A 14,543-nucleotide genomic window follows, 5' to 3' on the forward strand; every position below is an offset into this window, starting at 1 on the left:
TAAGTCTTTATATCGTGTAATCCGTATTAGTCTTTTTAAACCATAAATGTCCTAAAGCCAATATTCATCACGGGTTCTCTATCGTTTAAAGGACACCAACAATTGCTTGCTAGTCTTTAAATAGGACAGTGGTATATATATTATATCTTAAGTAATATCTGATCAAAGAAGCCCAGAATCAGAAAATAAAACTTTACTGCATCCGCGATTAATATTGGTACTTTCATTTGTAAGCTTAATATTCTCTCTTTATCCACGTTAATAATAGTCGAATTCCACATAGAGATTTCCTCTTGTTGTCCTGTTGACATATTCCTATACTATATGCATTACCAGTGATGTGGAGATGATTTCTGGCTCAACCACTCACAACTGATAGACTAGTGTCCGATCCAGAGGGTAACGAGTGATTTGTATCGTATTACTACAGAAACAAGGATAAACTCCGTCTCATGTACCCGATGGTTCGCAATGACTCCTATTTTTCAATATAAATCGAAAAGAAACCCGAATCTGTCGGATGCTAAAGTAAAATATGGAAAGAATGTCAAATGTAAAAAACTTTTCAACGACAAGCATCGCACAATAATGACCGACACCAACGTGGGGGATTATTTATAAATGAAATAAAAGATTAAATTTAGCCGTTATCTTTATTATGCTTCATGGATTATGTGATAGACTCTAAAAACCATGCATCAGTAACATTGTTTATTTATAATTTAATAAACATTGAATTTTCACTACAGTCGAAACTGCAATATCGGACGACATTGCTGGTTCGAAAGCTTTATTAAGTCAGTCATGCCACTACACTTTGTACTGTGTTAAGATTATTAAAAGAACAACTATCTTAACAAACTATTTTGGCTTCAATGATCATTTACTATTGATATGAGACAACACTACTTCTCTATATTTTTCCTACTAGCACGGATAGATTCGTGAGGAGTGGATATTATTCAACTTTACAAGCATGTAACTTGGCTTTGGTGACTTAACTGTTCAAGAAATTAATTGCACTGTAATATGCATTCTCTTATCTTTCTTTTAAGCCAAAAACATATTTGACACATTATTTAATATAAATACTTTGCTACACAAAATCTAACTTTTTATGGTCTTCTTACAATTTTTATGTCTATACTTATCTATGGTTTACCCTGAACGGCGAAAATATTTGTTATGTGCCTGGCTGGTATCATAATGACATATGATTTTATCTCGAGTTGTTCACACCAATAATAAATCTTTAACATAACATAATCTTAAAGCGTGTTTGATTAAAGACACCAATAAAATTGGCATATTGTTGAAAAAAATGGTCCGTCAAAAGTGCTTGTAGGTCAACGAGGTCAATCAGGGGTCAGATAGTTGCAGAGTGTAGAGGTTTAATGATTTTTGGATTTTCAGCTAAATGTTTGTTCGTTCGGTGCCTTGTCCGTCTCTCTCTCTCTCTCTCTCTCTCTCTCTCTCTCTCTCTCTCTCTCTCTCTCTCTCTCTCTCTCTCATTATCACTTCCTTTGCAAAAAAATGTTGGATAATAAAATAAGACATATAAAAATTAGATAATCCCTTCATAGGTATGATGGGAATTTTTTTTTTTTGCATTTAGGTTGGAAACAGAAGACTAAAGAAGACTAAAAGAAAGAAAAGAAAATCCCCAAACGACTGCTGTATTGCAGCACCGTAAAATGAGAAATAACAGATTGTATTTCATGATCAAGGAAAGGAATACGAGATTCTAAATGAGGGTTTAAAACCAGGTTCTCCTCCTGTTTAGGAAATTCGTTAACAACTTGACCATCGTGATCCAAGACCTACAGCTATGAAAAAAACGATAATTAAAATGTGGTTGCTTTAAAACAATGAGATCTCTGCTCACCCCATATCATCCATATTGTATGTTTTACAGTGGGAGTATTGTTCACTGTCTTTGTCTTTCGGTATGTAAGTCTCGACCAGACTTTTGTGATATGAGTCTTGGATGGTGTAGGTGTCGTTGATCAAACCTGGGACGGCACATCTAAATAGAGAGAGTTGAATATTTTTGTAATATATTAAGTATGAGATTTTAGTGTTGATGGTATTTATAACGATAGTCGTCAATGATAATAATCATGATAATCATGATATAGGTGATGACGACAACTAAATTAATGTCGACGACACTGATGATACTAATGATAATGATGATGATGTTTATGATGACTGTGAAGATAACAATGATGATGATGAAGATAATGATTGTCGTAGTGGCAATTAATTATGATGGTGATTATGAGGACGATAACGACGAAATCGATGATGATGATGGTGATGATGATGATGATGATGATGATGATGATGATGATGATGATGATGATGATGATGACGATGATGATGGTGGTAGTGGTGGTGGTGGTGGTGGTAATGGTGGTGGTGGTGATGGTGGTGATGGTGATGGTAATTACCTAAATTCAGGGGTAACATTGTTGAAAACAACACTGGTAACGTACACGCCAAATGGAATACATATGAGAAATACAAGAAGACATAGTCTTTTCTGGTAGGTACCAAAGTCCCCGATTGAAGTCAACACTTTGTCGTAATCTGACATCTCAAAATAGTATCTGATAAAAATAATGAGACAAAAAAATTAATTAATTACTTTATATTAGCCATCGCCAAACGAAACCTCTTTAGGGTCTACTTCAAAGGAAGACTGGAATAACTCTCAGCTGCAGCGCAGCGCCACAAATTGATCTAGCTGGATGTGCTGCCTCAAGGCCTACTCACGCCCCAGCGGGGATTACAAAGTTCGAGGCAATGACCATATCGTTGTAGCACAATGACCCCTTCTGGACTTATTTTAAAAAGTGGTCATTCCAAGCCGTAGTTCTATGGAGTCGGAGCAAATCCCGGTGTCTATAGCGTGAAACAGACAACAGAAATAGCTTGATATTATTATTATTATTATTATTATTATTATTATTATTATTATTATTATTATTATTATTATTATTATTATTATTATTATTATTGTCTTACTTATTATTATAATATGACGGTGATGATGATGGTGAGGATGATGGTGACGATGATGATGATGATAATGATGTATGATGATGATGATGATGATGATGATGATGATGATGATGATGACTATATCATTACAGCTGTAATTATTGTCAATATTAACTTACTAAAAGTTGTTTCTATTAATTCTTGCATAATTTTAAAACGCAATTTCATATTTAAAATTTGGCCTCAACCTAAAAGTTTCCTAAAAGATTTATTTAACACGGTTTATTCTCTCAAAGGAAAAATGCTATTTAATCAATGAAATAAAACGAATGCACATTGTTAAACAATTTAACACACTTCCCTCGAACATACTATCTTTATTCCAAAATGAACCTTTATATATTCTCATCTTCCCTTTGCCCACGTAACTGGTCTAATCTTCTAATTAATAGATTAGTTATTTAATAGGTTGAATTATTCATTAGTCATTTAAAAAAAAAAAACTCAAATAATTCACATTTAAATCAACATAAGATACGACATGACGATAATGATTTTTTTGCACTGTACAATGAGATTTGTTTACATAAGATTTATATATTCATGAAATATTCTTTTAGCAAGAGTAATATTATTGCTGCTGCTATTACTACCACAACTACTACTACTACTACTACTACTACTACTACTACTACTACTACTACTACTACTACTACTACTACTACTACTACTACTACTACTACTACTACTACTACTACTAACTACTACTACTACTACTACTACTACTACTACTACTACTACTACTACTACTCTACTACTACTACTACTACTACTACTACTACTACTACTACTACTACTACTACTACTACTACTACTAGTAGTAGTAGTAGTAGTAGTAGTAGTAGTAGTAGTAGTAGTAGTAGTAGTAGTAATGCTTTACTACGTGGGGAAAAAAAGACAAATGGAAAGAGAAAACAATATTGGGTGCATCCTTTAATGACCCGATGATTGCTCAAGGGTCAATTACATAGACTCTATGGTGATCTCCGATCTTATCTTAAAATGAGTTTCTTGGAATCACCTTACTTTACCCAGGTGTAAATGAGTACCAGTTCGTTGATGAAAGTAATCTTTGACGGACTAGCATCATTCAAGATAGAAAGTCAACATGGCTCGGTGGCACGGTCTTTGCTTCGTACCCGAAAGGTATCAGGTTCGATCACCCGCTGATGCGCTGTATGGCCTTGAGTAAGTCAGTTTGTAACTCAATTTGCGGCGCTGCACTGCGGTGACGCCTGGGTTATTCCAGTCTTCCCTTGGAATAGACCCTCGAGAAAAATTTCCCCTATGGGATGAAAAAAGGGAATTAAAAAATTTAAACTGTTATCTGTCTGCTCAACGCTACAGAAACATGGATAAGTTCCGGATTTCTAAGCTTAGGAGGCAAGATGGCCGAATGGTTAGCGCGTTGTACTCTGGACTCAGAGGTTCTGTGTTCGATTCCGACCGAAGCCAATTTGTACTTTCCTAGAGCAAGAAAATTTACTCCAATCCCTCACTCCATTCAGGTTTAGAAGGGTACCTGTCAAGGTGGGATAGTAATCTGCTATAGACTAACGTCCTGTTCAAAGGTTTTCAAACAAACACGTTAATTGTCCGCTTCACGCTATTGAAACCGGATAACTCCTGCACCATTGGCTACAAGCTCTAAAGGACTTAATTTGTCTAACAATGAGCCCAAGTGGCTCAGAAGGACTTACTTAAAAATATTTTCATTGCGAATTCCGGAATAAATAACTATAAAGATAATTGATCCCACAAGTTACGAATAGATATTTTAGACAAGTTACTGCTGTGTCACAAAGTGTGACACTTCTTAAATTATATTTATAAACATGCGTTTTTAAATTGCCGAAAATGTTTATGTTGCTATGCATCTCTAAGGTTGTTTCATCACATATAATTATTTTTTGAATTGTTTCTTGCTTTTTTATATTCAGAATTGAAATAAATAAATAAATAAATTATAACTGTGAAATTGAATGTAAGCTTCAGTTTAATATACGAAAACAAATACAATGGACGTTTCGGATTTCCCTTCATCAACAAAACTGGATGAATGAAAAACTACAGACGAATGAGATAATGTGGTAGTGGCGTTGTTAAGATGCATAAACAAAAACATTGATGGGCAGGAAATTGTATGCAACTTTGTGAGGAAGCGCGAATTAAATATTTTCTCTATCAGCTGGTACTTGTGATTTATGCCATTATGGGGCTTGAGTTCGTATTTTTACCGTCCTCGTTCTTTTAGGAGCAATGATTGTTTTCGGTGGTTGCGGTGTCGAGTTGGCCGAAGAAGTGACATTACAAAACAAATAACAATTGGGCCCATGGCCGTCGCATGGGGATAAACAGACATTACACAAAAATGATGGCTGAAGTAAAAAAAAAATCACATTAAGGAAAAGAAAGGTGTGGCTATAGTGGTTGAGATTATGGAGACAAGAAGAATAGAAATTGTGATTAATTAACAAATGGAATAACCTGCGGCGATATATGTATAATGGGTTTATATAGCAATTCAAAATGCGAAAATGTGGAACGCCTCTTTAGGTAACTATCAGACAGAGAAAGACGCTCACCTTACGACACAAGCACATTTTCTATCCAGGTGAAGTTCAATTCAACATATGTTTGAAAACTTGTGTATCCCAGAAAAACGTAGTGAGGTATGTAGTTTTAAGCATGTAGTGGCAGAGATACATTCGAACCAGTCGAAGCTATCATCCGTATAGTGTTGATCATGATCACTTTAGTTAAATGCCGGTGTACAATGTTATCAATGCTATCGATTTTAGCCTACATTACCAGAGTGGCTGCATGCGTTAAATAACAATTACCTTTTTTTTTTACAAAACGATGTTGAGTTTAAAAGAAAAAGTTGATTTAAATGTACTACTTATACTACTACTACTACTACTACTACTACTACTACTACTACTACTTACTAACTACTACTACACCACTACTACTCACTACTACTATACTACTATACTACTAACTACTACTACTACTAACTACTGCTGCTATTAATTACTACTATTGACTACTACTACTACTACAACTACTACTAAGACTATACTACTACTACTTACTACACTACTACTACTATCACTGCTAGTACTACTACTACTACTACTACTACTACTACTACTACTACTAAACTACTACTACTACTACTACTACTACTACTACTACTACTACTACTACACACTACTATACTACTATTTACTACTGCTACTACTACAACTACTACTACTACTACTACTACTACTACTACTACTACTACTACTACTACTACTACTACTTATCTTCTGTAAGTTGTAGGTATAGACTCATGCATATTTTAAGTAACATAATTATAATGCTAACGCACATAGCATGGCGTAAACACATGATATGTACTCTGATTGGTATCATGCTGCACTAGATTAACAAAACTAGCAAAACCATGGTATGATCAATTTTCATGTAATAAGTCATAATGATACCATGCACATCATTATGATACAGTCTGTAGATCAGAAATTTTTAAAAAGGAAATTATATCAGTGTATTCCACTCACCCCTTATTAATGATATCACACCACTGAACATAATAAAAAATGTTCGTTCCAGTAAGATATTTTGGGTTGAAGAGAATGTATTGTTGTAAGGTGCATCGTAATGGACGGTAAATGCCCTGTCGATCTTGTCACTTGTGGCATTTAGTTGGATTTACAAGTAGGGTATTGTGTCCAAGTGTTTTAATAACTGACCGGTTATTTGTTAGTCATAACTAATTTGCTGTTTTATGTTTATTGTTGATATTACAAAGCATTTTTCGGGGTGGAATTTCATCTAGCAGGTTTGTTCCTATGATAAAAGTTGATTCAAGATCACTCTGTAATATTTCTGCATCGTTCTGGGTTTCAATGACTCAACATAAGATGCTGTCATTAGCGAACAGTTTGAGCTTGGTAAGAATTATTATGTTTTTTTTTCGTAAGCCGTTAATGAATGTTTGAAAGCAGAGCGGTCCAATGATGTACCCCGGATAAAACGGTGTATTTCTCACTTCTATGTCCATCCAGCACTTTTTCCTTAGTTCTATCGCAGAGCCAGCATTGAAGCCAGTGAAGAAGGTTTTGTTCCTTTGTTTTGAGTCGTTTTCGTCATTAGTGGTCTTTTCGGGTTACTTTGGGTCGATGTTTTTAATTACACGGTGTTCCAGTTTTCTGAGGAGTTGTCTATGGAGCACATTATCAAATGCCTTCGACAAGTCTAAAAAAAGTAGATCTAATCGTTTTTTTGCTGTCTAATGTCCTTCTTAGTTCTTATATGGTGTTTACTAGCGGGCTTTCACATGAGCTATGTTTTCGTATCCCATGTTGGTAATCGACTAGCACATAATGTCTTTCATAGTGCTCCACTATTGAATGAAACACGATATGCCCGAGTTCTTAACATGTGACAAACGTCAGCTACACTAGTCTATAGTTAGAGCCAACATCCCCTTTCCCTTTTTTGTGTATGGTATTGACTTATGCACAACCTGTGTTGAGTGACTGTTGGTAAATCATGCCTCAATAAGGAGCTATTTCTGCTGCGCATTCTTTTTTTAGGATCCCGGTTTGTATCAGATCTGAGCCAATTGCTTTAGAAGGATTTAGACCCTGGCGCTGTTTGGTTATGCCGGTTTGGCTAATGGTTATTATTGATATTGGAGGAATGCTGCTCCATTTCTAGTAAGCAAAGTAGTGTTTTCTTTTGTGAATGTGCTTTTGTAATGTGTGTCAAGAATGTTTGCTGTCTCTGTGGTGCCAGTAGCTTCCGTTCCATCCGGTTTTTGTAAAACTGATGTATCCCCGCGTTTAAAATTGAGGTAGTTCCAGAAACAAAATGAGATACTACCATTTAGCTTTATATTAGACTAGGAGTCAGCTTTCAGCATGTCAGTGACATATTTGTCATGCTCTTTCTTAAGTTCTGTTTTTATTTCCATACGAAGAGCTCTAAAATTGTCACAGTCCTTTTTTTCTAAGTTGTAGCGAGGCTGATTTTCTCGAATTGATGCTTCGTGTCATCCAAGGCAAGTGTTGCTTTCTGCTTAAGATTTTGCTCGGGATGTGCTAATTGGCTGATTCTGATTCCATGATGGTTGTCTGGAAACTATCTCGATTTTTATTTATATCATTTAAATTTGCTTTGTTTTCAAAAGCTTCAAAGTTGTCTTTAAGTACATTCATTATCCCGTTCATGTCTCTTTTTGAGTAAACGAATACCGTTCTCGATGGTTTTCATTTGATTTGTAGTTAAGCTTTAATAAAAAAAAAATTAAGATGTCATGATTACTCATTCCTGGAAGAACTTGTATGTTTTGGATGAGGTCAGGATATGTGCTGAGGATGATTTCAAGTGTGTTTACTCCACGAGTTGGTTCCAGTTTGGGTCATGTTGAAGTCATGGGCGATTTGAAGCATCTTTTCATTTACTTATTAGCCATATAACAGATTTGGTTTGACGCTAAGGTTCTCCCAGTTGATATCAGGGAGGTTGAAGTCTCCAGCAAGTACTATATGTGGCGGAGTTTTCCCTTTATTGTAGATTTTTTAGAAGGATTGTTGTTCTATTACAGTTGTATAAAATCCACCAAAGAGGATTTCTCCTCAATGGACAGAGTCAATTTTGTCTAGATTATTTCGCAATTAGTGCCTGCATTTCTCTCGACTGATGTTATATTACTTTCCACCGCTATTAAGAGACCTTCTTCGCCTAGTATACGGTCCTTTCGGTAAGGCGGTGGGTCGAGGACGTTTTCATTAAATATGGGTTTGCTGTCAATATCTTTGTTTAAGTGTGTTTCTGTTGCTATTAGAACACAGGGACGATGGGTTTGTATTAATTGTTCCAGTGTAATCTTTTTATTTACGCTAATTTCACCACGACAATTCAGGTTAATAACCGTGATTGTGTTTCTTGTATTTGTATAGAATTTCCCCAACTCGAACCAAAATGACAAAACATCTTTCATTTTCCACGGTGGTGAGAATACTTTTGTTTCTCACATTTATGGAACAAGATAATCCAATTTATCATTTCCTAGAAGTCTCGGTTTAAAACGTTATTCACAAGTTGGAAATCATGTTAATCATGTTAATCTAAAAGTTTCTTTCAATGTTAAAAATAGATGTGTTTTAAAACATTATAAGGCAGTCATAAAAAGGAGCGAAACACATCAAATATTCGCTATTGAGGATGGAGATTGAGTATGTAAACAATTTGTGAATAATACCGAAATATAGAATATTATCATTTTAGCTTAGTGCCCTAATTTACACAGGGCACACAAATTTTATCGTGGAAAGTTCATTACTATCATCGTCATCATCATCATCATCATCATCATCATCATCATCATCATCATCATCATCATCATCATCATCATCATCATCATCATCATCATCATCATCACCAACATCATCACCATCATCATCATCATCATCATCATCATCATCATCATCATCATCATCATCGTTCTAAAACTAATGATTTGCATTTCAATGTTAAAAATTCCCTTACAAATGCACTTACATTTAATAGTTCGTTTATTAAAAATAGTGAGACCAAGCCGTTTTTGTAAACACCAGTTCATTATATCGACGACAGTACATAATATTGTTTTACAAAACATCAAGTTATTAATTTGTCGTTTAAACAACTTATTGTCAAATAAACATCACATGTTTACTGAAAATATAACTAGAAACCTTAGACCTATTTTTGACAGTGTTCATCCGTTGATAAACTACAGTCTACGTTTCATTATATCGATCGGTTAAGTTTAAGATAGGCCCTCGATTCTATCACCGTCATAAAACATATCATATTCCTCTGTTGAATGAATCATTTTTACATATCATTGCAAACTATTTGTACATTTAGCAGGTATGACTAATAACTTTCACCATAAAGCTTGAGCTTGAGCTTTTCTATTGAGAAAAATCCACCTAAAGTACCCAAAACGCTTTACAAAGGGTCCCTGACCAACGGCAACAAGAAAGATGTAGAACAAGACAGGAGCCGAGTTTATATTTTCACCCGATAAAGACGGTCAGGTAATCATTTTACACATTGAGTAAGGTGAGAGAATTTGAGGAAAGATCCTTTCCCAAGGACTCAACTATGCGCCGATGAATCCAGGACCTTCCGATCCACAAGACCACACATCCGCACATTATAAACTTTATAAATGCGAAATTGTTCTGCACTACATTAAACTCAGTGGCCCCTGCTCTAGGCCTAGAAAATATTATATTTTCTTTTTTTGAAAAGTATGATATAGGTACAGTTTTTGATCTTTATTGGATTTTCTGACAGATGACCAGCCTGACCTTTTGGAGGACTTCTCCGAGGTTACGAAACATTCAATATTAATCAGAAACTGTATTATAACACCCCAGTTGTACAGTTTCCTACAAAATCAACGTTAAAGTTCGTAAATAAAAACATATCAAACGAGTAAATAGAATTTTAAAGTAAAGAGAGATTTGAAGTATATTTCAGTTTAATTCAAAGTGAAAAAACAAACAAACAAAAATCGAAAAAAAAAAAAACACAAACATCAAATTGTTGCGCATCACTCCCTTCGTTTGTCTTATTAAATGACGTAACGAGTTATCATGAACCAATTCAACACAAGTTAAGTTCATTGCAGAGATGGGAAAAATATTTAAAAAACTGAAGGTGACCTTCGATTTAAATTGTTTAAGTCAATGACACGATTATATCTGTCATTAATGCATTTTAGCTTGACTGGTTTATTTCTATTTGAGAAAGTGAGACAACTAAAGGAATGATGATGATGTTACCGTGTTATAATATTAAATATTTCTACAGCAAGTTTTGTCATTTAAATCGGTCGATATTTGAAAGACACGTTTTATGGCCAAACGTTTTGAAAAGTGTATTGCAGGTACTGGTTATTAATAATAAAGGTAATGATGATGATGATAATAATAATAATAATAATAAATAATAATAATAATAATAATATAATATAATAAAATAATATAATAATAATAATAATAATAATAATAATAATAATAATAATATAATAATAATAATAATAATAATAATAATAATAATAATAATAATAATAATAATAATAATTATTATATATTATTATTATTATTAATATTATTATTTATATTATTATTATTATTATTAATTATTATTATTATTATTATTATTATTATATTATTATTATTATTATATATATTATATATTTATATTATATTATATTATATTATTATTATATTATTATTATTATTATTATTATTATTATACATCATCATTACCTTTATTATTAATAACCAGTACCTGCAATACACTTTTCAAAACGTTTGGCCATAAAACGTGTCTTTCAAATATCGACCGATTTAAATGACAAAACTTGCTGTAGAAATATTTAATATTATAACACGGTAACATCATCATCATTCCTTTAGTTGTCTCACTTTCTCAAATAGAAATATATACGGTGCGGTTTCATAGCCAGAGTTGTGCTTTATATATAAGTATTTCAACACTGTAAAATGGTTAAAATTGTCAGTGTCAATGGATTAAAAATTAATTAATATATTAATGTTTACTTTATTTGGATGTAAAAAGGCGAAAAAATTTATATAAAAAGATTATTGCTTAGTATTATATATACTAATACGAGACGGCAGAAATGATTTTCGGTGTCTCTCTCTGTTTTAGTTGAAATAGTGACAGGGCGACCACTCCTTCCTGACATATTAACTGATGGTCTTAGTGGATGATAGTGGTTACTTAATATTTAAGTTATCTTACTCAAACAAAATTTCGCGTATAAAAGATTTGCATTTTCAACATCATCTATATAGCATTTAATGGATTTTTTAATACTTTAATTTATTTTGTTAAGCAATTGCCTCCCCAAGCTGTTATACAAAATGACAAGACACTTTCAATGACTTCTTTATAAAATACTGTACAGAGGGTTTTATCTATTCTAAACTGAGAAAGTTTTGATTAAATATAAGTATGTCTGCATATTTTATGTTTGATGATTTTCAAGTGCGGTGTCATCTTGCAAACTTTATTAAAGGTACACTCACGTTTTGACTTCTACAGTATTTGTGTATATAATGAATAGTACAGGGGACAATACAGAACCTTGAGGACCACCAAGATTTGTAGTTGTGCAGGAACGTACTGTGCTCTCTCCATTAGAAATTCAAGCACCCAAGCAATGATATACTTGTTTAAATCAGACTAGTCAATTTTGAACAACCATCTGAGGTTGCATTGTATTGAACACTGAAGTAAAATCTGCAAAAAAACAAAACAAACTGCAATAGCTCCTAGCGTGGTCTACATGCCTGAAAACAGCAGAATGTCATCCTCTACGCCAGGTCCTGGTTTGTAAGCAAATTGATGACTCTCACTCAATGGCGTAACCTGGTTCCGTATTTTAATAAATACGCTTTCTCTAATCGTTATTTGGCAAAATTATAAATAATTGTTTCTCTTATTTTTCAAAATACAGCTGCAGAGTAGATGAAGAGATAAACTTAAAGTTCGATTTCATTCACCAAAATCGCCCTGTCATAAGACTTTTGTCAATTATTAGATTAGACTTTTCTGGCCAAAATAATAAACATGTGTTGTTTTTTTTTCATTACAGAGTAGACTTTTATCATTCCATAGATAAATTCAATTGATAAGAAACATCAAACAAATCATGTTCAGGGACTACAGACCAACACACTACTATGAAAAATTTGTAGAATTACGAAATCCTGGCTTCAATTTCAAAACTTTATGAGCATCTCTAATTAAAACTTATTGAAAATCAAAATTGATGCCAGACTACATAATTTGAAAATTTGAAGTATTTTGAAGTATTATTCAATCCTTGTGCTGGTAAATTTTTGATCTATGAAGTTAACTATAGCGACTACATTTTTTACTCCTAAAAACTACGAATTTTTGAATTTTCATATCAGGAGGTCTGGCAACTATCAACACAAAATGGACAAAATAACAAGCATGTCGTTTTCTATTATATATCTATACACCGTGTCATGTGAATTTTTCTGTCAATTAAATTTATTTTTATGATATGTACATAGCTAGAAAAAAATGTTATACTATTTCTTACATTTACTCTTTTCCTGACCTAAATTGGTTTGTATTTTCTTATAAATATATTTATGTGTCAACATTATTTGATTAAATCATTGATGAAAGAAAGGTTTAATGTGTGTATGAGTTTTGAACAGACGTTGAGTCTGTACAACATAAAGCAAATTAAACTGGTTACAAGAGCACTAAACAGTGGGTAAAAAATGGATCTTTTATATAGCGCAAAATCCATTAAATTTGTTCACAAGGAATACAAATTTAAAATAATCATATAACGTGGGCCACGGGAAATTACCCTGTTGAGCGTTTTCATATTATTTTTGTCAACAAAAATAACCCTGTCAACGGCAACGTACTCATTTTATACATGAGTAGGATTAGAAAATTTGAGTGCAGAGCCTTTTCCAAAGCCTCACCATTTCACTCCTCGCAATGAGACTCGTACCTTTGGACATCAAATCACAACTGAGTGTCATATTAATAAAGATGACAAAGACAAAACTTTCCAGTATGATGATAAAATGTAAAAGGGGGCTCAGAAAATATGGCTTGCGTTCATAATGATAATACTTTATTGCTCCTTTCAGAAATTATCACATGTGTTGCCTCATCGCAGTAACATTATGATAGATAATATCAATATTAAACTATAACTAAAGCGATGAGAAATACTAGATAAGCATAAAAGGAGGGAATTCCCCATCCTTACCTTACTGATATTTCTTGGCCATAATATTTACTTACTGTTTTTTTATTATATAGTTATTTTTATTATTATTATTATTATATAAATATTATTATATTATTATTATTATTATTATTATTATTATTATTATTATTATTATTATTATTATTATTATTATTATTATTATTATTATTATTATTATCATTAATTATTATTATTATTATTATTACTATTACTATAATATTATAATTATTATTGCTATTATTATTATTATTATTATTATTATTATTATTATTATTATTATTATTATTATTATTATTATTATTATTATTATTATTATTATTATTATTATTATTATTATTATATCATTATCATTATCATTATTATTATTATTATTATTATTATTATTATTATTATTATTATTATTATTATTATTATTATTATTATTATTATTATTATTATTATTGTCAATAATATTATTATTACTAATATCTCCATCATTTTTATTATATAATGCCAATAAGATTATCATCAATGAGGAGTTTTATGACAGCGAATGTGTAGATAGCAATGATTACTACCTAAATTCCCCTATCTCAGAGTGTACCAGGGTTATTAATTCATATAAAATCAA

At 32.3% G+C, this 14,543-nt stretch overlaps 1 protein-coding gene across 3 annotated transcripts in view; it reads right to left on the minus strand.

The window, feature by feature from the left end:
- LOC144968273 (organic cation transporter protein-like) overlaps positions 1 to 13,338 on the minus strand; it is a 53,833-nt gene extending 40,495 nt beyond the window's left edge. For 2 of the 3 annotated variants that reach the window (XR_013644554.1, XM_078906466.1), the window contains exons 1-3: positions 5,652 to 5,830; positions 2,454 to 2,612; positions 1,886 to 2,026 (exon numbers count right to left, since the gene is read on the minus strand). Coding sequence is in view for 2 of the 3 variants with exons in the window: in XM_078906466.1 (XP_078762592.1) it covers positions 1,886 to 2,026; positions 2,454 to 2,599 (287 nt within the window). In the remaining variant the exon portion in view is untranslated. Of the gene's footprint in view, positions 1 to 1,885; positions 2,027 to 2,453; positions 2,613 to 5,651; positions 5,831 to 12,194 lie in introns of those variants that run through there. The other variant, XM_078906467.1, reaches the window with a different exon arrangement.
- Positions 13,339 to 14,543: the final 1,205 nt, after the last annotated feature.

Source organism: Berghia stephanieae, chromosome 3 (genome assembly GCF_034508935.2).
Source record: "Berghia stephanieae isolate SIO BIC M18660-M18661 chromosome 3, UCSD_Bste_1.3, whole genome shotgun sequence".
NCBI classification, from domain to species: domain Eukaryota; kingdom Metazoa; phylum Mollusca; class Gastropoda; order Nudibranchia; family Aeolidiidae; genus Berghia; species Berghia stephanieae.